Below are 24,130 nucleotides of genomic sequence, written 5' to 3'. Positions count from 1 at the left end.
AGTATGTTCAAAAGTTAAAGGAAACATATTCTACACTCTTCAAGAAATAACTTTCAATCAAGTTTTCTTAAAAAATAAATCATAATTTAGTTTTACATGGCCATCACCTAATTCTAGCTATTGTACATTTAAGACTTCTGTAAATGTCCCCTATAAGGATTCACTGACTTCTACATAACAGCGTAGTTCATAACACACTGTCGTTCATCAGGGTGGGCCAAATAATGACATACAAAGTGATAATAATCAGTCCCTCCAGGATTTTGCGGGACTTTTTTCAGATTTTTGCGGCCTAAATAACTTATTTTGCTGTGGCTTTTCTCAAAATTTGCGGTGACATTAGCGGCATTTCTTATTGTTTTGCAGTGAAAATATACCACGGACAACATTCTTCTAACATTGTTATAACGCTGACTTCGGGAACCATCGTAGGGCTCCAGACTAGGGCTACACGATTAATCGCATGCTATTGTCATGCGCATCTCGTCAGTAAAGCCGGTTCTTTGATTAGCGGTAAATCTCCATCACCTGCTTTCAGATGGAGCAGCATTTAATGCACGGAGCCGTAGTTCGCTGACAAGCCACGCAAAATCGCATTCATAATCGCTGATAAACCGCATTCGATTACGAACGCGATTTTGCGTGGCTTGTCAGTGGCTTGTTAATCGTTAAAGTTGGTATTTTACCTTATATTGCTATCATATACTGTTGTGTACCAACATTAACACAACATTTCCCCAAAATCATGTTTAATCGGAGATACAAGATTTATGATTTGGGAGCAGGGAGATACGAGATTATGCTGTCATTGATACGAATGGTACGGACACAGACGTCGCTGCTGCCAGCAGTGTTCGTCAAAGTCTGCGGTCACGTTGAGCCTTTTGACAAGAGAAAAGTCTTCAATAGTTAACCAAAGCTAATGATTGTGGTTACATACATCTTCCTAAACTCTATTTTAAAGGTTTAAGAGCTATAATTGATGCAATACAAAATACAAAACAAAAGATAAAACGTTTAAAAATTTTTGAAAAAAAGTCAAAATTATAACATAAAAAGTCTAAAATAGGACCAAAAATTCATGAGATTAAAAAGTAAAAAATATGCAGAAAAAAAGTCATAATTATGACATAAAAAGTAAATATCTTCGATTGAAAGGCTTATTAATAATAATGACAAAAGCTGTACTTATGCATACAAAGATATGATATTATGAGATAAAAATTCATAAAAAAAAAAAAATTAGAAAGTCATGTTAGATGTAATGAGGCATCTACGTATATATAACTATGGCCAGCATGATTAGCAAGTGACTAGCATGTTGCTAGCATGACTAGAAAGGGACTAGCATGGTTCTAGCATGATTAGCATGTTGCTAGCATGATTAGGAAGTGACTAGCATGTTGCTAGCATAACTAGCATGTTTCTAACATGATTAGCATGTTGCTAGCATGTTTCTAGCATGTTACTAACAATTTAAGTTATAATTATGACAAGAGTTGAAATTGACTGAGATAAAAATGTTCATGATACAGATTTGACATACAGTACAAATCTATACAGTTTCTCTTCTATCCTGCTTTGATTTTCACACCGGCAACGCCTATGCAACGATAACAATGTGAATTGCCAGTCTGCACTTCGAGAGGTCAGAGTCAGATGGGGTCAAAGTTGAAATACTCTGATCTTTGAGCATGGCATTACCACACTTGACCTGCGTACAACATAGTCAGCATTAACACTAACTTGAAGCTTCGCTCAGTAGAGTACAATGCACTGGGGAACATGGACAGAAGTCAGATCTTCATAATACATTCTTTTAATTTCAAAAGACCAAGTAAATCCTGCTCCCATGACTCATGACTCATTTAACGTAAACAAAGAATCAAAACTGACTCTAATAAGCAAATACTGATTTATCAGTTTACTACATTTGATCCTAGTATTGATTCATTTCTGTGCATTGATCCCATCTCTCCCTGTACTTTCCTGTCACATCTCCACTATCCTGCATACATTTGGCGCCAATAAGACTATTTTTTACAGCAGGGATAGATTAAACCGACCAAAAGTGACACTGAAGACATTTATACTGTTACAAAAGATTTCAATTTAAAATAAATGCTGAAGTTTCTGTTTATCAAAGAATCCTGAAAAAATGTATCATGGTTTACACACACACACACACACTCTATCTCTCACTCACACACACACACACACACACACACACACACACACACACAATAATATGAAGCTGCACAACAGTTTTCAACACTGATAATAATCAGAAATCTTTCTTGAGCAGCAAATCAGCATATTAGAATGATTTCTGAAGGATCATGTGACACTGAAGACTGGAGTAATGATGCTGAAAATTCAGCGTTGCATCACAGGAATAAATTATATTTTAAAATATATTACAATAGAAAACAATTATTTTAAATTCTACAAATATTCTTGTTTTACAGTATTTTTCATCAAATATATGCAGCCTTAGTGAGCATTGATAAATCCAAATATATATGTGACCATGGACCACAAAACCAGTCATAAGGGTCAAATTGAAATTGAGATTTATACATCATCTGAAAGTAAATAAGCTTTCCACTGATATATGGATGGGACAATATTTGTCTGGGATACAACTATTTGAAAATCTGGAATCTGAGGGTGAAAAAAAATCGAAATATTGATCAAATTGCCTTTAAAGTTGTTCAAATGCATATTAGCAATGCATATTAGTAATATTATGTTTTGATATATTTACAGTAGGAAATTTACAAAATATCTTCATGGAACATGATCTTTACTTAATATCCTAATGATTTTTGGCATAAAAGAAAAATAGATCATTTTGATTATTTTTGGCTATTGCTACAAATGTACCTGTGCGACTTAAGACTGGTTTTGTGCTCCAGGGTCACATATATACTGTATGTATTTCTCTCCAAAGACCTGTCTTTTCAGCCAAGCCAATTTTTCACGATCCAATCATTTCCTAAAAGCTAAAAGTTTTCCATTGAATATTCTGTTACGCTATGTAATACATCACATTGCAAAAGCAAACTGAAAACAGCACTTCATCTTGACTTATAAAGTTGAACCAGCTTACAGTTTCCCATCTCAACACTGCCAAGACAGCAACTGGCTCCAGAACAGTGTTTCTTGCGTGTGAGTTCTGACAGTCACATGCACATCTCTAATCACTCTTCCTGCTCTGTGCAAACATGGATTTTATTATCTGCAGTCTAATGCTACACAGCAGCTCTTGCAACCGAAGAAACGCTACATGCAGCCTGCAAGCATCTACACATGATCCACGGCCCCTCTATCAAAACAACAGCATGTGGGTTTGCCCAGGCCATCTGCTTCTAATGATTAAAAGTGCAACTGTCTCTCCACCCATTAAAGTTCAGATAATTCACTTTGACATCAGCGTGCCATAGCGATGATTGTCCAGTGTCACGACTACCCGCTCGACATGAAAGAGTGAGGGTGAGGTCAAAGGTTGAAAACAAAGGCCCTAAAATCGTCCCAGGCCGGACGGCAGGATGGGGTATATCATGTGGCGGTGGACATATCTATATATAGTAGGCATGAATGATTTGTTGTTTGATGTGCGAAGACCATGAAAAATGTATCTTTTTTTAAGGCTGTTGTTATATTTATACTAAACTAATATATTAAAAACGTAATATCCCATGCACACACAAACACAATGCATACATTTTTAATACTGTATAGCATGGTTTATTACTGTTATACATTTTGGATACACATCTATATATTAAAGTAACATAACATACTATACAGTTTTAAAAATGTATAATGTATTCATATATAAATATATAAAATGTATATACATATATACTTATATACATGTGTGTGTATAAGCATATGTATATTATAATTAATAACAATATTTAATATATATATATATATATATATATATATATATATATATATATATATATATATATATATATATATATATATATTTTTTTTTTTTTTTTTTTTTAAGAATAATTATGTTATCCAAAAACTCTCATTGCTACTTTTTTCCCAATTCTAAACCATTTTTTCGTTGCTTTCTTAAAAAAAAAAATATTATATATTCATCATTATAGTGGCATTAATCATATTTTGGTTTTAGTCATAACGCTCGCCTCTACTCCAGGCTGTCACCTACTGGAGAAGGTGAGAAGAAAGACAAAATGTGAGAACAAAAGGGCTGAAAACACCGGACAGATGAATTGCAAGTGTAAGATTTTGTGAGTGGGTGGAATGTTTAAAAAGACACAGATGGAAACAAAGATCCACTTGACTGAATTATCTGCAACACTATCTAATTTAATTTTACAGTTCCACCCGACCCAATGAATAACAGAAAACGTCTGATCCGAGGTCAGTACTAAAGGGGCAGTCTGATTTTGTTTCCGTCTGCGAGCTGACTGACACACTGACTCCAGAACAAAGAATCTGAGCAGCTCATGTCCTCAGGTCCAGGGTCATGTGAGGAGTCTGACGTGGCTGAGAGCGCCATCTAGCGCCCGCTCTCGGATCTGCAATGGGCATTGTTCCTCAGCGCTGACATGATATCACCTTACTTAAGGTGAAATCTGAAAAACATTTATTTCAGTTGAGTCCAGACACAAAGGACATCAACAGGGACAGGATCTAATCCAGCGAATTTACCGTAGGATATCAATTCTCATAGTCCAGCAACAAAGGAAAAACACAGCAGCACAAACTTGCTCTCTCACACACACACACACACACACCGCGAGCTCAGTGCTGTATCGATCAACTGCTACATCACTGTTTGGCCAAGGTCCATTAAGTTTGTAGAACCCAAGGGCTATAGCAAACTTAAACATACACACGCAGGTCTATTATTCAGGGTCCTAGAGTTTTCGTCCGACACAAAAGCCTGAAGGAATGTACACAGGATTCCTTCTGGAATTTCTCTTATCATTTGGAACCAAACCTAAAAGAATCCTAATGGGAAATGAACAAGATTCCACAGGATAAACTGTAACTAGAAAAAAAATACTAGTATTTTTATACCCATTGAATGTTGTATATTTTTGAATATTTTTTTAATCATAAAATCTACTTACAATACTAATAATACCGGTCAAAAGTTTGGAAATAATTACGATTTTTTTTAATGTTTTTGAAAGAAGTCTCTTCTGCTCCCCAAGGCTGTGTTTATTTAATCAAAAAAGATTAATACATTTAATAGAAAATCATTATAACAATTTAAAATAACTGACTTTTTTACGAATATATTCGAACAGAAATATTAACCACCAAAAATGGTTTTTAACACCGATGATAATAAGAACCATTATTAGCAATTGAGCACCAATAATAATTGAATGATTTCTGAAGAATCATGTGACACTGAAGACTGGAGTAATGATGCTGAAAATTCAGCAGTGCATCACAGGAATAAATTACATTATATATTCATTATATTAAAATAGAAAACTGTTATTTTAAACTATAATAATATTTCACAATATTTGTGTTTTTACTGTATTTTTTAATCAAATAAATGCCGCCTTGGTGAGCATTACATACATTAAAAACATTTTTAAAAATCTTACCGACCCAAAAATTTTGAACGGCAATGTACTTTTTGAAAATAAACATATTTTGAGTATTTTTTTTACTAATCCTAATTATTCAAAACTTTTGACTGATAGTATACATAGTAATGGAATAACCTTTTGCTACTGAATAGCTGAGATCAATTAGATCAATTTTTAAACACAAAGATTTCCTTTAAACGTCCTACTACTCTGCAAAACCACAACTCGATAGCTACACCAACACTGGAGCTGAGAAAATGGCTTTAAAGTTTAATGACTGATTTTTGTTTGACTTGATATTAATTTCACACTCTGTTAATACAAATCCTTCCATCACAGGACAGATCACAGTCTAAGATCTATGTGTGTAGCTGCCTTTTCAGGGCGGTACATCCAGGATCCAAAGTAATCACCCACCAAGGGCAAATACAAGTAAATAAAACATTTTAGGAATTGCAATATAGTTGCACATGGTTTGAGTCGGAATGACAGTCTAATCTTCACTGATGTAAATTACGTGAGCGACTCAAATCAAAGTCCTATAAACCATCTACAAAAGAAAACATCTGTCCGGGCTCTTTCCTCAGTGGAAGATTTACCATCAGACGTTTATCTATCATGCCTAAAGGCTGATAGCAGAACACCATGTGGAGACACATATGTGGAATGTTCCTCACATTAAGCACCAAAACAAAAATATGAAAAACAAAATCATAATGCGTCTTCATATTTATGTGACAAGAGACAGAGAGGCTCATTTTGTATGTGATGCTGTACGACTAGTTTTTAAGATTAAACGACAGACTAAGTTTGCATAGTGTCACAAATTTGAATTCCTCAGGCTTAGTATTAATAAAAATACCTTTGTATGTTTTGTAATAAATATTTCTGGCTGGTACATTTTCACATGCATTAGTTGGTATCGCAAAAAGACCTTTTGAACAACTTTATAATAGTGTTTTACAAGATATAGTTTTTCATATGCGCTATGCTAGAAATATATATTCAAAATAATAACAAAACATTAAATGAATTACATTCTCCGAAACATATGTGCAACAATTGTTGGCCCCAAAAAACCAACTAAATTTTCTTACCATTCATATTGTATGTTTTTAAGTTCACCCAAGTGATAAGTGGTTCACCATGATGTCCTGTTTCACTAGGGCAGGGATTGCAAACTTTATTTACTCAAAGTTAATATTTAAATAATATTTAAATATTTACTCAAAAATATTTACTCAAAATTGCCACTGAGATTTTAAGATATTAATTCAATAATGAACAACATATTCACACGTTGATGTTAATGGTGACAAGACATGCACAGTAACCAATACAATACTTATTTAATATCTTTTTTATTTTTTATAAATGTTATGTTTTTATTATTTAACAAACCCTCTGCAGTTGCCTTATAAACCAAGTTTGAGAAAGTTGGAGAATTGTATATACAGCATAAAAATAAATATTAATAATAATAATAATAAAAGTGTTAAGCATCACTGAGATACTATTATCGTTTTTATTAACATTTTGAATTAATTTTTTCATTTTAAATTTAGTTTGTCATTTTTAGTAGTTTATATACGTATATGTACACCAGTTGAGTTTTTTTTATGTATTTCTGTTTTAGTTTTTAATTAAAATGAGAAATTTTGCCTTGACAACTAGCTTTTTTTAATATTTTATTTCAGTTACCATTTATTTAATTTCAAGTAACAAAAGTCTTTTCAAGTTTTGATTTTAGTTTTAGCTTCAGTTTTAGTTAACTATAATTTACATTTAATCATTTAGCAGACACTTTTATCCAAAGCGACTTACAAGTGAGGACAACAGAAGCAATCAAAACCAACAACAGAGCAATGATGTTACGTGCTGTGACAAGTCCGGGTTAGTCCAACGCAGTACAAGCAGCAAGGTTTTATTTTTTATAAATAAAAAGAAAACAAGTAGATGGAACAGAAATAGTTAACTATAATAACCCTGTATCAGATCAGGCCATGTTTCTATTGCTCTATAACTAATTCTGATCTGAAAATAAACAGCACACAACACAGGAAACAGATATCTGCTTAAAATAACACATGAAGAGACACATCTGCAAGTTCAGTACCTCTGTTTGTTCTGTGGCAGAGCTTTGGAGTCCACAGCAAACATCTTTGACACAAAGACGATTACCGGCGCCGTCTCATCAGCCGAACAATCTAGAAATGCTATAGGGGACAAACATACAGAGCAAACAGATTAAACAAGTCTCATTTAATGCCAGCAACACCAGTGTAATTGTACAATTCGGACTTTGAACACAATACGGTTGGGACACGGTGTATTCTTTTCATATGAATACGAAATCAAGCAAATTTCACACCTAAGCGCCATCAGAAACTACTTTAAAGCGTGGCATAAGCCAGAATTGAGGAGCGCTTGTCTTTTAAATGCACAAACTCAAAGAAACCTTTGAAATTAAGGCCACACGAAATGAAAAGCATCCTGCTATTTACACAAACTCTTGTCGGAACTGTGTGAAAGCTGGAGAAACAAATGCCCCCCGGCAACTTTTACCACAGACGGATGCAAAAGTTGTTTAATCAACTACAGGTTCTTTAATGCACTTTTGGCTCTACAGGGTTCTTGAGCAGCTCTATGGTCCTCTGTAAATTAAAAGAAAAGTTATTGATGTTTTATTAAAGGTTCTTCAGGATCAGAATACTGATTTCTGGGTCCTTTGAAAGGGAAACACAAAGATGGTTTTCTAAAGAACTAGAGAATAACATGCTCTTTGCGGCATATAGTTCAATTTCTCATACGATATGTATTTTTCAAAAATTGTGTAGTTGCAGAGCACTGTATAGACTGCAATGAGAGAGGACATTTATTAACTGCAAACCCTTCTTACTAATGGTTATAACTTTTACAGTTAATAACCCACGCAACTTACTCTTTTTAACACGGCAAACACTTTAACAGGGCCCTGTGATTTCTGTAATGCTGAAAATGCAAACAAAATCACAAAATCCAGCCAAAAAAAATTATTTACTGTGTAAAGCAAAATGTCAATTTAGCAATATTTGATGAATAAATCTAATAAATTAAAGTTTGATGAAAGATTATAACAAATGTTGTACAGTAGAATGTACTTTTTACAAGTAATAATAATAATAATATTAATAATTATAAAACACAGAAACTCATAGGTATTCACTATAACCTGGCAAAATATGAAAATAAATATGAAAAAATAGTTTGATCTAACTTGAAGAATAACAACAGAAATACATGTAAAGAAATAATAATACAATTTATTAAAACATTATTTTTAAGGAGCATCACAACCTGAAGCACTTTGCCAAAAAATAAATAAATGATTAAACGCTCATTTAATTGCATTTTAAAATACTAACTAAATTGTTAGTTTTATAAATTGATTTGATTACCAAACATTTTTTATAGTAAATTCATATTAGGCATTACAATTTTTGGTCCCACTTTATATTAAGTGGCCTAAACGACTATGTACTTGCACCAAAAAATAAGTACAATGTACTTATTGTGTTCATATTGTATTGCAAAACACTTTTGCTGCTATTGAAGTGGGATATGGGATACGGGTAAGGTTAGGGACAGGTTTGGTGGTATGGGTCGGTTTAAGGGTAGGTTAAGGTGTAAGGGATAGGTCAACAGTGTAATTACAGAAGTTAATTACAGATGTAATTACATTCAGGTACTTTTAAAGTATAAGTACAATGTAAAAACATGTATGTACACAATAAGTGCATTGTACTAAATTATTAATTTAAATGTAAGTACATAGTCATTAAGGCCACAATATAAAGTGGGACCCCATTTTTTATATAAAACTTGTACTATAAACCTATATAAATTTCCAGACATGCAAAGGAAAAATAATGTGGTATACTGTGAGTCTTTCTTTTTAATTTCTGGGTGAAATATTGCCTTCAAATAAGAACAACACAACAATAGGCTACCAAAATACACTGTAAAATATTATTTTTCAAAGTTGTGAATAAAACAAAGATTACTGTTTTACAATAAAATCAAATTTTCATCTTTCTACTTCAAAATGTCATGTTTAATTTAATGTGTTGCTTGAAAACACATTAACTGAAAAAAAAAAAAAAAAAAAAATTTTTTAAAGTAAATCCTACACCAATTTTTTTTTCAGCTTCAAAAAAGCCACTTCACAAATGTGGAGCTATTGAATCCAAACACAGTTCATAGAGCAGCGAGTGGATAAGTGCTGCAGACCTAGAAAACTTCCATTGGGCAGAAAGTGCCAGAAAAGATCTGAGGGCGCCGTTTTCATGAGAAAAGAGCACATGCGTGCAGTGTGAGTTTTAGATGGAGTCTGGCGGCAGGAAACACTGTGTGAATCATTTCCTCTGCTTACAGGTTCTCTGCTGTAGCCATTAACACATTAACATTAACACTCACCCTTTTTTAGCTCCTGCGTTTGCTCGGGCAGAGAGTCGAACCTGCGCGCTCCCACGCTCATCAGCTTTTCCACTCTCTCAGCCGAGATCTCAGCTGGGCTGGGCAGCTTTTCACACACCATTGCTGAATAACAGTTCAAGAAAACACACTCCACTGGCACTTTCCACAAACAGGGTACAAAATGGGACCTGAATTTTATTTTTTTATTTATTTATTTTTTACAAATGGTCGCCAAGAATATTGCTTTACTTCAAAAAAAACTTTGCTTGTCAGGATACAAATTAAAATATTGTATGCTTTCATATTAAATGTATTTATTTGAGGCTTGCACACCTGTTAGCAAATTTTTAGATAAAATATAAACTTCTAACAAACTTATTGTGTGTTAGTTATTATTTTTATATGTATTTATTTATGTTTTTTTTGTTTTTTAATAAAGTCAATCAGTAAGATTTTTTTTTATGTTTTTGGAAAAAAATATTTTATGCTCACCAAGGATCAACTTTATTAAAAGGACTATATAAAAACAATAATTTTGTGAAATATTATAATTTATTAATAAAAATATATTATTTCAGTCTTCATTGTCACATGATCGCTCAGAAATCATTCTAATATAATGATTTGAGAAAAGTTTTATTGTTATAACAGGTTTTTTTTTTAATGCAAATTGTTTTTTTTTCTTTCCAGGATTCTTTGATGAATAGAAAGTTCAAAAGCATTTATTTGAAATAAAACTCTTTGGTAACATTAAAATGTTCTTAAATGCCTCTTTACTGTCCTGATTAATTAAAGTATTAATGTTTTAAATAAAAATAAAATAAAAATCATAATGATCCCAAACTTTTGAACACTACAAAAAAAATGTATACATTTCGAAATAAAATTAGGAAAAGTATTAGATTCATGATTTTTTTCTTACAATAACCTTGGTAACAGTGTTAAATATTTGACAGACAAAATTATGTCCGAATTGTGATGCTGTATAAATTTAAATTACCGGTTAGTCAAGAAGATCAAGACTTGTGAGGTGAGACAGACAACTGTGAAAAGTTCCAACTACTTTCCATTCACAAAAAAACAACACACAAACATAAAACACCTGCTAAGAGGGCCAAAATTGTACATTTGCAATGTATTTTGAGAATCACTCAAATACATGTTTAGAGGAACGACTGACATTTTACCAAAAGCGTTAATCGCGGTGCCGTGTCACTTCGAGCACCTGTCACCACAGTAATTGCGAGGCGTGTCTGTGTCAATCATATCGGCGCAGAAGGAGCATCTAATAACGGTCGCTTGAGCGTTTCCTCCCCGTACAGCTGGTGAGATCACGGCAGGATGGCTGACGGCTGAGGAGGTGGACAATGCCAGTCAAATGCCTAGTGCTGATGTGGCTAACGTCACTGGAGGTTGTGTATAATTAACAGAGAACTGTGTGCTCTATGCTTCTAGAGTCAATACTCTGAAATTCAGACTTTTGGACAGTCCAAAACACAGGACCAAGAGGTTAAACCAATCTTTATATGCCAAATGTATTCCCTTCTGCTTTGTTTTACTCATACATTGTCTCTAGGAAGATTTAAAGTTGATCCCACTACAAAGAACGGGCACTTGTTAATTACGCGACTCAAACTATAACCAATTACACCACCTGAGAGAAACAATGCCAGAACTCACACATCTACGAAAACTGCTGAGAGAGTTTACATTATTCATAGGGCTGATATCTCTAATCTAATATCTCTCTATTTTTCTCCTTTCCTCCCCAGTTTATCAGAGACAGTTATAGATGCAAGAAAGTATGGACCAATTTAGGAATGCACAATATATCGGCCACCATATCGTTATCGGCTGATAAATGTTAATTTTTTCTGTTATCATTATCGAACCGATAAAAATTTAGCCAATATATTAAAGCCGATAAATAATGCATTATTTCCTGCAGAGGCACTTCAGATGCGCACTGTTCACCATGATGGTTTTTAATTGCTTGAAATATTATTGGAATCACTTGGAACAGGAAAGTACAGTGAAGTGCAACATGTGCAGGGCAAGTCTGTCATATTATAATGAGAACATTACTGTTACATAATTAATGGAATCTTTGTGCGCCTGGTGTTTTAGCGTGTTGTTACGGGAAGAGCGCATCCACAACAGAGCTACACATTCATGACTAGCACAGTCATGAAGTTCGCTTGCATTTGCAGCATTTTGTGCAATTGTAGGTTGTAATATTGTGTTTATTTTATGCATATATATCTGATTTATCTCATAGGCCTATAGAATTCTTTTCCTTAGCTAATAGAGCGTTAATAGAGCGCTTCAGTGATCATCTTTAGCTCAGTGCATGCAGCTCAAACAACAGCGCACAACATTAATAACTATATGATTGGGACTATCATATATATAATATTATAATGAGAACATACTAGCATAAAACATTATGAATTCTTTGGTTTAATTTGTCGTGTTTCAGCACGTTGTTGTGGAAAGAGCGCATCCACAGCAGAAGTTACACATTCTGGTTATCACTTAGCTTAGTTCGAGTTCACTTGTGCATTTGCGTCTTTTTGAACATACAAGTTGTAATTTTATGTTTAGTTTGTTGTATAAATAGCTGATTAATCTCACATATGATGAATTTCCTTGAGTTAAATAAGCTGCCAGCAAAGCACTTCAGTTTACCAGTGTTCATTCAGCTTTTCAGTTTCAGCGCATGCAGCTCGAACAGCAATGCACAACATTAATAACAACGATTGGGACTATCATATATATAAGATTATCATGAGAACACTATTATAATAAAACGTTGTAAATTCTTTGGTTTAATTTGTCGTGTTTCAGCGCGTTGTTGCGGGAAGAGCCAAAAGCGCGTCACATCTTATTAGCGCATAACTTAGTTCAAGATCACTTGTGCATTTGCGTCTTTTTGTGCATATATAAGTTATAATATTATGTTTATGTTCTATAAATGATAAGCTCTTCAGTTTATCTGTGTTCATTCAGCTCTTCAGCGCACGCAGCTAAAACTGCTTCCTGCTATTTGAAACAGTGGTAATAATTTAAGATACTTCTTTTTCAAAATCATTGATCTATTAATAATAATAACCACCAAATTGTATTATTTTTATCTTATTATTTTCATTATGGTTTAATCAAAATAATTTAAATGTCGGTGCGGGGACTATTCCGTTTAATTAATACATGGCACATTATTTTTTTTTTTTTTTTTTACATGTAACGTTAAGTAATGTTGTCCAGTGACTTGTTTGCATTATTTAAACATTGTTTTATTTATGTGTAAGGCTACTTTTTGTTTGATTTATGTTGAAGTGTTTAATGGCTTTAATGTTGAGACTTTTTTGTAATCATGCTCAAAAATTATATAAAAATTTGGATTTAAATTTATCGGCCAACATATCGGTTATCGGCTTTCATTTATAAAGAATTATCGGTATCGGCCAAAATTTTCTTATCGGTGCATCCACAACAGAGCTACACATTCATGACTAGAACAGTCATGACGTTCGCTTGCATTTGCAGCATTTTGTGCAATTGTAGGTTGTAATATTGTGTTTATTTTATGCATATATATCTGATTTATCTCATAGGCCTATAGAATTCTTTTCCTTAGCTAATAGAGCGTTAATAGAGCGCTTCAGTGATCATCTTTAGCTCAGTGCATGCAGCTCAAACAACAGCGCACAACATTAATAACTATATGATTGGGACTATCATATATATAATATTATAATGAGAACATACTAGCATAAAACATTATGAATTCTTTGGTTTAATTTGTCGTGTTTCAGCACGTTGTTGTGGAAAGAGCGCATCCACAGCAGAAGTTACACATTCTGGTTATCACTTAGCTTAGTTCGAGTTCACTTGTGCATTTGCGTCTTTTTGAACATACAAGTTGTAATTTTATGTTTAGTTTGTTGTATAAATAGCTGATTAATCTCACATATGATGAATTTCCTTGAGTTAAATAAGCTGCCAGCAAAGCACTTCAGTTTACCAGTGTTCATTCAGCTTTTCAGTTTCAGCGCATGCAGCTCGAACAGCAATGCACAACATTAATAACAATGATTGGGACTATCATATATATAAGATTATCATGAGAACACTATTATAATAAAACGTTGTAAATTCTTTGGTTTAATTTGTCGTGTTTCAGCGCGTTGTTGCGGGAAGAGCCAAAAGCGCGTCACATCTTATTAGCGCATAACTTAGTTCAAGATCACTTGTGCATTTGCGTCTTTTTGTGCATATATAAGTTATAATATTATGTTTATGTTCTATAAATGATAAGCTCTTCAGTTTATCGGTGTTCATTCAGCTCTTCAGCGCACGCAGCTAAAACTGCTTCCTGCTATTTGAAACAGTGGTAATAATTTAAGATACTTCTTTTTCAAAATCATTGATCTATTAATAATAATAACCACCAAATTGTATTATTTTTATCTTATTATTTTCATTATGGTTTAATCAAAATAATTTAAATGTCGGTGCGGGGACTATTCCGTTTAATTAATACATGGCACATTATTTTTTTTTTTTTTTTTTACATGTAACGTTAAGTAATGTTGTCCAGTGACTTGTTTGCATTATTTAAACATTGTTTTATTTATGTGTAAGGCTACTTTTTGTTTGATTTATGTTGAAGTGTTTAATGGCTTTAATGTTGAGACTTTTTTGTAATCATGCTCAAAAATTATATAAAAATTTGGATTTAAATTTATCGGCCAACATATCGGTTATCGGCTTTCATTTATAAAGAATTATCGGTATCGGCCAAAATTTTCTTATCGGTGCATCCACAACAGAGCTACACATTCATGACTAGAACAGTCATGACGTTCGCTTGCATTTGCAGCATTTTGTGCAATTGTAGGTTGTAATATTGTGTTTATTTTATGCATATATATCTGATTTATCTCATAGGCCTATAGAATTCTTTTCCTTAGCTAATAGAGCGTTAATAGAGCGCTTCAGTGATCATCTTTAGCTCAGTGCATGCAGCTCAAACAACAGCGCACAACATTAATAACTATATGATTGGGACTATCATATATATAATATTATAATGAGAACATACTAGCATAAAACATTATGAATTCTTTGGTTTAATTTGTCGTGTTTCAGCACGTTGTTGTGGAAAGAGCGCATCCACAGCAGAAGTTACACATTCTGGTTATCACTTAGCTTAGTTCGAGTTCACTTGTGCATTTGCGTCTTTTTGAACATACAAGTTGTAATTTTATGTTTAGTTTGTTGTATAAATAGCTGATTAATCTCACATATGATGAATTTCCTTGAGTTAAATAAGCTGCCAGCAAAGCACTTCAGTTTACCAGTGTTCATTCAGCTTTTCAGTTTCAGCGCATGCAGCTCGAACAGCAATGCACAACATTAATAACAATGATTGGGACTATCATATATATAAGATTATCATGAGAACACTATTATAATAAAACGTTGTAAATTCTTTGGTTTAATTTGTCGTGTTTCAGCGCGTTGTTGCGGGAAGAGCCAAAAGCGCGTCACATCTTATTAGCGCATAACTTAGTTCAAGATCACTTGTGCATTTGCGTCTTTTTGTGCATATATAAGTTATAATATTATGTTTATGTTCTATAAATGATAAGCTCTTCAGTTTATCGGTGTTCATTCAGCTCTTCAGCGCACGCAGCTAAAACTGCTTCCTGCTATTTGAAACAGTGGTAATAATTTAAGATACTTCTTTTTCAAAATCATTGATCTATTAATAATAATAACCACCAAATTGTATTATTTTTATCTTATTATTTTCATTATGGTTTAATCAAAATAATTTAAATGTCGGTGCGGGGACTATTCCGTTTAATTAATACATGGCACATTATTTTTTTTTTATTTTTTTTACATGTAACGTTAAGTAATGTTGTCCAGTGACTTGTTTGCATTATTTAAACATTGTTTTATTTATGTGTAAGGCTACTTTTTGTTTGATTTATGTTGAAGTGTTTAATGGCTTTAATGTTGAGACTTTTTTGTAATCAGGCTCAAAAATTATATAAAAATTTGGATTTAAATTTATCGGCCAACATATCGGTTATCGGCTTTCATTTATAAAGAATTATCGGTATCGGCCAAAATTTTCTTATCGGTGCATCCCTAGACCGTTTACAGTTCATAATGTAAATCAATGCAAGAACACCAATGCAGTGATTACACGTTAATGATGTTGAAACAACGCTGTAAATTCTAATATTGCATTGCAAGAAATTAATATGTTTATTCAGCAAGGATGCGTTAAATTAATCAAAAGTGACAGTAAAGACTTTTAGATTGGATTTTAGATTTAGATCAACACAGTTTCCACAAAGTTATTAAGCAGCATAACTGTTTTCAACATTGATAACAAAAAAAATGTTTCTTGAGCAGCAAATCAGCATATTAGAATGATTTCTGAAGGATCATGTGACACTGAAGACTGGAGTAATGATAGTGAAAATTCTATTTATTCCATAAAAGCAAAAAAAAACACTTACCAACCCTAAACTTTTGAATGCTAGTGTTTGTGTAGTAAAGGATACAGAGCACGGCTTGAGACAGAGGAAGCCACTGGCTGCAGATGGCACTGAGGAGCACTTTGGGGTCTGAGTGTCTCAGGTCACGAGACATGACCTGTAACCCCAGAGAGGTCAACATCTTCTCCACCTTTTCTTTGTCCCTGGAAAGGTGTAAACAAAATGTAAAGAAAACTGGAAATACACATTTAAAGTGACTTTTTCATTTTGAATTAAAAATAAAATGCGTTGATGAATTATGTAGTCAGACCGAAATTATGTATTCAGAAGTAATCAGTGTAAATGTTTATTTCAAGCTTTATTTCATGACTAAACATTGTTCACCAAGTTTTAGTAATTTTGTTGTGTGCTTTTGTTATTTATATTTTATTTTTAGTTTTTTATTTCTATTTTGCTTTAATTTATTCCTATTTCTGTTATAATTTTAATGTCGTACTTTTTTCATATTTTTGCACATAAACTTACACTTATTTGTGTTACTTGCCAAGAAAATAATTGTAGTTGAAGTTGTAGTAATTTTCTTAATAGTTACATTTCAATTTAGCTTTATTACTTCAACTTATTTTATTTTAGTTCTTTTTTATTTTTTGTTTAAGCTTTTCAAGTTAATTTTATTTACCTTTTTTGTTTCAGCTTTTATTTTTATGTTAATGAATGAAAACTATTTTTAAAAGTTTTTTTTTTATAGATTTAGTTAAAAATAGCACTGAATTCCATACAGCATAAAAAAAAAAACATTTATAAAGAAATATCAATATCATTTTGCAGCACATTCAATTTCAAAGTGAAAGGGCAAATGTGTTGATGACAATTTCTCATTTGTACTGACAAACATATAGGAAGTTACCTTCTAGTGACCACAGCATCATACATACTCCAGATATTATCCAGGACAAGCTGCACAAACAAAGCTTTCTTTCCTTTGGACTGTGAAGACAAAGAAAGACAGAGTTAATGAGCATGATGTCCGTTAGGACAGTATAAGGAAAAGAGAATGCATCATACACAAATTAAGCCAGTATGTAAAGGACCCAGGGACTATAAGGACTCATTGGTTGCTTTTAAGATTTGGAGCCATAATAAAAAGCCTCTGATTTGACTGAACAGGGTCAAACTCTTCACTAACATATGAGCTCAGATGAGTTTAAAGGCTTAAGTTAGGCTCGACTCTGTCAGTCCTGCAAATCAATGTTGCCGTCTGGAGGTTACGTCGCCCTGCATAACCAACTCTCTCTGAATGAGATCTGTCTGCCAGAGTGGAATAATGGCAGTGATTGATCAGTCTAGGATGAAGACTATTTTTATTTTTTTGGAGTGTTGGACGTCTGGCGAGACGAAACATCTGGTAACTGCAGACCGAGGCATAGATCTTCAAAGGGTTCATTATTCAGATCCTCCTCCTGCATTACCGTAAACATCTCTGACAAGAGGGTTCTTATTAACCAATGCGCAAAATATCCTCATATCGTTTATGGGACAATGACTATACAATTTATATATAGAATATACATTTTTGCAAAATCTTTTCACGTTGAGTTTAAAACACTCATGCTTTAAATGTGGTCAGTGCTCACATATTGACAGGAAAGAGGATCAATAAGTTAAACCAAGCTTTATATGTCAAACTGCCTCCTTATTTTACCCCAAACATAGTATTATTAACTTTAGGTTTCGGGCAAGTTTGGGTTTTATGCTTTGGCTCTGCGTAATGCTGTGTCAGCAAACTTTTGAACAGCACTGTGCTTTTTTCAGTATGCTATTATTAATGCATTTTAACTCAGAAATATAAAAAAGTCCATCACAGAAGTGTACAGTCAAATCACTGTCTGCATAATTTTCATGTTTTATAATAATAGATCCAAATACAAAATATGGAAGTCACATTATTGACCCTTATAACACCATATCCAGGTCTGCTTTGTTCGGATCACTTGTTCATGGGAGGGAAGAGGATGTTCCAGACTAATGTGTGCATGTGTGTGTGCTCTCTAGTTATTAAGGTGAGGTTTCAGTGAGGGAACTGACGTCCATTAGCATAACTACGGCATATTTGAATGCCCTAAATGGCACTACAAACTCAGAGCATCTAATGGAGGGTCTCTGCTGTCACATCACTCCTGTAGCTCTGTCAGCCCACTTCCTGTCAGTCATAAGTAGATAAATCAACTTAATCCAAAGGAAAAACTAATTTTCATACCACAATGAAAGGTATTTGTTCTTGCTTTAAGCACAAACTCACATCATTTAATGTGATGTTTAATTCCTCAGAAAACAAAACTTTTCTATTTCCATTTTGAATCTCAAGTAACTATAGCTTATGTTTAGATATGTTATATATTTGAACTGGAACATGAGACAAAAATAATGATGAAGATATTTATTTTTTGAATTTAAGACTTTCGGTCCCACTTTATATTAGGTGGCCTTAACTACTATGTACTTACATTTAAATTAATCATTTGATACAATGTACTTATTGTGTACATACATGTTTTTTCATTGTACTTATATTTTAAAAAATACCTATATGTAGTTACATCTGTAATTAATTTCTTTAATTACATTTATAATTACACTGTTGACCCATCACTTACACCTTAACCCACCCTTAAACCTACCCGTACCACCAAATCTATCCCTAACCTTACCCGTATCCCATCTCAGTAGCAGCAAACGTGTTTTACAATACAATATGAACATAGTAAGTACATTGTACTTATTTTTTGATGTAAGTACATAGTAGTTAAGGCCACCTAATATAAAGTGTGACCAGACTTTCTGCTCCAATGCAGGATATTTTAAGACTTTATTGGAGGAAGGGCAAATTAAGACTTTTAGGACCAGCATAAACACTGTTTTCTTAAAATGAAACGCATAAAATATATATTTTCTCGGGTGAAAAACACAATGACCGTTTTGAAAATCCATACTGTGATGAAAACATTGCATCAGTTTACAGATAATTTTACTATAATGTTGACTATATATGGTATTATAAAGCATACCGATGTATTACCATGGTACAAGTACATAAACCATGTTAAAATAGTTCAAATGTAAGGTAAGTGTAAGATTGTACCTGAGCTCCCTTCATGATTTTTTTGGCTTTGGCGTTGAGGTAGAAATCGCCCCACAGGGTCTTGAGCAGAACCGAGGAGCGGATGCCCATTTTCTGACTGTACATCTCTGCAAACTGATGAATGCTGTCAGAGAATTAGAGAAAAGACAACTCGGCATCATTATTTGCACTTATTATTTGTTATTTATATTATTGCATCCCACTAATTTGTAAGAATGCAGTTCAAAGAGGTCTGTGATTTCAACAACATCTCTAATCTATGACAGCTGTAAGATCATCGCATAATTACCAAGTAACTAAATTTAACAGAATATTCACAGCTGCAATGTTAAACATCACGCTTGTTTTACGGAGTCATATTCAGTAAGATATCATTAACCTTCAGCTTCAAAAACATATTTCTGTCAGAGCCGTAGAGCAGTGGTTAGTGTTGGAAAACATGTCGGTACTCTAGCTGACGCAAGTCCTGGTCTGCATCATATAATAGATATATATAATAGATACAGCAAGGATTCCCTAACTACTTCTGTCAGCCAAACCCATTTGACCTAATATATTTACTTTAAAGTGCCCCTATTATGGGTAATGACAGGTGCGTATTTTGGTTTTAGCAGTCCCCAACAACAGGTTGACATGCATGCAAGGTCAAAAAACACTTTCATTGTCTTATAATTTGCATTTATTTTTACCAATAATGCAATAACTTTATACATGGTGCACTTTCAGATTTAAAACTTTGCAGGATGTTTTCATTCACTTAGAGCTGTGTTACACACTGCATGAAAGGTCATTTTCAAAAATCCATAATAGGGGCACTTTAAGTACGCCATGAGATTTTTTTTCTCATGGTTTTCTGATGTCGATTAATGTTCACATGACATTTAGCTATACAAATAACAGTAATAAAAAAAAATATTTTTAGAAAGTCTTTTATTTTGATATATTTTATGTTAAAACTACGTATTCATTTTAATTTTACATTTTTAAGATTTAATTAATAACTCAAAAACACAGTTCCTCATCTCATCTCATATATAAAAATATACACATATGTATAATTAATTAAAATGCATGTTGATTTTAAATGAATAAATGTAAAGGAAACTAATTATGAATGCAACTCTAGTCTACAGTCCATGTAATATATCTTAAATCATCCATGCAAGATGCAAACATTAATTAACAATGAATAATACTTTTGTTACAGTATTTATTAATCTTTGTGAGCATTAGTTAATAATAATACAACTCGTCATTGATAGTTTATGTTAGCTTAGATCCATTAAATACTATTAACAGATACAGCTTCTGATTTTAATAACGTATTAGTAAATATTGATATTAAAATGAAATTGTAAGTTCATGATAAATAATGTTAACAAACAGAACCTTATTGTAAAGTGTTACGAATCTGAAGCTTAAGTTTATACCTCCCCTAAAACATTTTTAAATTGGTTTAGATGTCCATGTTTGACTTCTAACTAGGCCACTTTTTTCTGGTCTACATAAAAAGCACCCTTAGACTCTTGTGTTTCTGCTTGAGAGATTGATGCATCACATTTGCATCAGTTCAGCACAACTTAATGACGTCTAGAAATCACAAAACAAGGCCTCCTTACGGTAATGGACTGAAACAAGTCTTTCTAGGCCATATGCTAATATACCCTCTATGAGAATTAATCTTAAAGGCAAATGAAAAGATGTATGGAGCACTTTAGTACTAGTACACTATGCCACATTACACTTCTAGAAAAGAGCAGCTCATACATTTTGTCTAACATGATATTTTGTGTTTCACTCAAGTAACAACATAATAAAGGATAAAGAATGGCATGAGAGTGAGTAAATGATGTCTAACTTTTTGGCTGACCTATTCTTTTAATCTTAAAACTGCAAAAAGGTACTTGAGTCTGGAGTGCTTTTATAATATAAAACATGCTAAAAGTAATGAGCTTTGGTGCAAAAAAAAACCATCCTCATGCTCACCAGATGAGTGCTGTGTTCAGTTTGGTCAGCTTTTAGAAATATACACCTACACCAGTCGCATTAGTACTTTACTTTAGCCCTTATTTAAAGTATCTAAAACCACCATTATATGTAACAGCACAAAACTGTGCAATGCATTATAAGGGTGGGGAGTCCTGGTTTTGAAATCTAGTATACTATTGCCATCTTGTGAGCCATTGTAAGTACTACAACCACTGGCAAGATGTAAAGGGTGAAAACCAACCATGTAAGCTTTTGATAAAATAGTCTGACAAATTCATTTAAAAAAATGTGAAAGCTCCCTCAGTTTGAGAAAGATGTACCTGAAGCCCCAGCCGTCTATAGCACTGGCAAACACCACATTTCCACGGTCAGGACTGAAGTAGAGGTCAGAGTCATCGGTTTCTTCTAAACCTGCGCTCCAGTCGTACACCTGATCTCTGCTGCCGTTCTCTGTACAGCTGCTCTGAGCTTCTGCATCCTTCTCCGCTCGCTCTTCCAGGACTTTAGAGGTGAATAACGTGCCAGTAACTGCATTCACCTACAGAACAGGCAGAAACAAAGATTTAGAGAACTTCATTTTTGTCCAGTAATATGATACAGAGACGCTTCAAATTGTCATATCACAAAAAAGAATACATTTCCTTGATCTTTGGACTATGAAAAAAAGAGTAACTTTCATAAGTCAAAACATCCTCCTCAGTCCAAAAAAAAAAAAAAAAAACCTGCAAAAGTCCCTTATCTCCACCAAGGTTGCATTTATTTGGTCAAATACAGTAAAAATATGTTATTACCATTTAAAAAATTTATATTTATTAAGTGGTGTTAATTGTTATTATTATATTTATTAACTGTTATTATTAAACATTATTAATTAATCCTATTTTAAAATCTTTTTTATTCTTATAACAGTAAAGAAGATTGTTCATCCTTTAGAAATCATTCTAATATGCTGATTTCCTGCTCAAGGAACAGAAATTTCTACTTATTGTAAATGTTTTAAAAACAACATTTTTGTGGAAACCAGATACAGTGAGTTCAAAATAACAGCATTTATTTAACATAACATATTATAATATATGATATTTTTTGTAACAATTTATACATCTTTTTACTGTCACTTTTGATCAATTTAATGTGTTTTTACTAAATACAATTATCAATTTAGTTAACAAAAAAATCTTACTGACCCCAATACTGATGATATATAAATGATATTTAAAAAAATATATAACAAAAAAAATATAAACATTTTCTAAAGTATACATTTTAGACCTACAAAAAAAACATGACATGACTCCTCTTTTACACACAAAATGCATTTCAAAATCCCTATTTGTAACAGCTTCAGTTGTGTTTTGGAGCTCTAACTCACCTGCTCTAGTAATTTCTGCAGGTGAGTGTACGCCTCCTGTGAAGTGAGTTTCAGCTCCATGATCAGCCGGTCGATTTTGTTGATGACAAGAACAGGACGGATATTCTCCAGCCAAGCTTGTCGTAGAACAACTTGTGTCTAAAGTAGAAAAAAAAGAGATGTTGTAGAGGTTTAAGAACTGAACAATCATCGACTGCACAAGCATAGCTGTCAAGTATATTCAGAATGTTTACTGCAAGAGATAAAGCAAAAATCTAAATATTATCTAAATACTATCATTGTGATTAATGATGCTTTTCATGAACATTTGAAGTCTGGTGAACACCGAGTCTTCACCAAATGCAAATGAAGGACATGAATCAAACGTACAAATTGTAATGTCATTTTATTACCTCTATTTTTACATTAAATTAAAACTTTAGGAAATGTAATGATCAAAAAAAAGGTAACTTCAATTCTTAAAGTGTGTCATTTCTACACATTAATACTTTGAAACACAATAAAACCAATATAGAGAAACCCGCATATGAAAACACACTCAAGTGACGGATGATACCTGCGGACACACTCCCTCCACAGCATCAACAACAACAAGGGCCCCATCACACAGTCTGACAGCAGTGGACACCTCCGAGGAGAAATCCACATGACCAGGAGAGTCGATGAGATTAATGAGGTACTCGTTTCCTCCTGCAATGACAAGTTCTTACCCATGAGTAACAGCAGTACATAGTGCTGAATCAGTAAAGCTACACACTGCAATGGCCATTACCTGTTGTATAATGTAATGAAATAGCGCTGGACTTCATAGTGATTCCTCTGATCTGCTCGTCCTCCCTGCTGTCCAGATATCTCAGCTACAGGAACAGACAGAAAACAGCATTTCAGATCACACTGACAGGGAGGACATGTCTGAGTCTTATTCAACTTCCAAAACAAAAGTGAAAATAGATATTGGTCCCACTTTATATTAGGTGGCCTTAACTACTATGTACTTACATTTAAATTAATAATTTGGTACAATGCACTTATTGTGTACATACATGTTTTTACATTGTAC

At 33.2% G+C, this 24,130-nt stretch overlaps 1 protein-coding gene across 2 annotated transcripts in view; it reads right to left on the bottom strand.

Annotated features, from left to right (window-relative positions):
* LOC306879874 (elongation factor-like GTPase 1) overlaps positions 1-24,130 on the bottom strand; it is a 108,588-nt gene that overhangs the window by 74,937 nt on the left and 9,521 nt on the right. For both annotated transcript variants that reach the window (XM_079433098.1, XM_079433099.1), the window contains exons 4-12: positions 23,843-23,927; positions 23,627-23,760; positions 23,071-23,208; positions 22,019-22,236; positions 19,710-19,833; positions 17,478-17,557; positions 16,637-16,773; positions 10,053-10,175; positions 7,714-7,813 (exon numbers count right to left, since the gene is read on the bottom strand). In XM_079433098.1, the coding sequence (XP_079289224.1) occupies positions 7,714-7,813; positions 10,053-10,175; positions 16,637-16,773; positions 17,478-17,557; positions 19,710-19,833; positions 22,019-22,236; positions 23,071-23,208; positions 23,627-23,760; positions 23,843-23,927 (1,139 nt within the window). The remainder of the gene's footprint in view (positions 1-7,713; positions 7,814-10,052; positions 10,176-16,636; positions 16,774-17,477; positions 17,558-19,709; positions 19,834-22,018; positions 22,237-23,070; positions 23,209-23,626; positions 23,761-23,842; positions 23,928-24,130) is intronic.

Source organism: Barbus barbus (genome assembly GCF_936440315.1).
Source record: "Barbus barbus genome assembly, chromosome: 2".
Taxonomy (NCBI): domain Eukaryota; kingdom Metazoa; phylum Chordata; class Actinopteri; order Cypriniformes; family Cyprinidae; genus Barbus; species Barbus barbus.
Note: the sequence above shows the minus strand (reverse complement) of the source record. Positions and strands in the feature narration are given on the sequence as shown.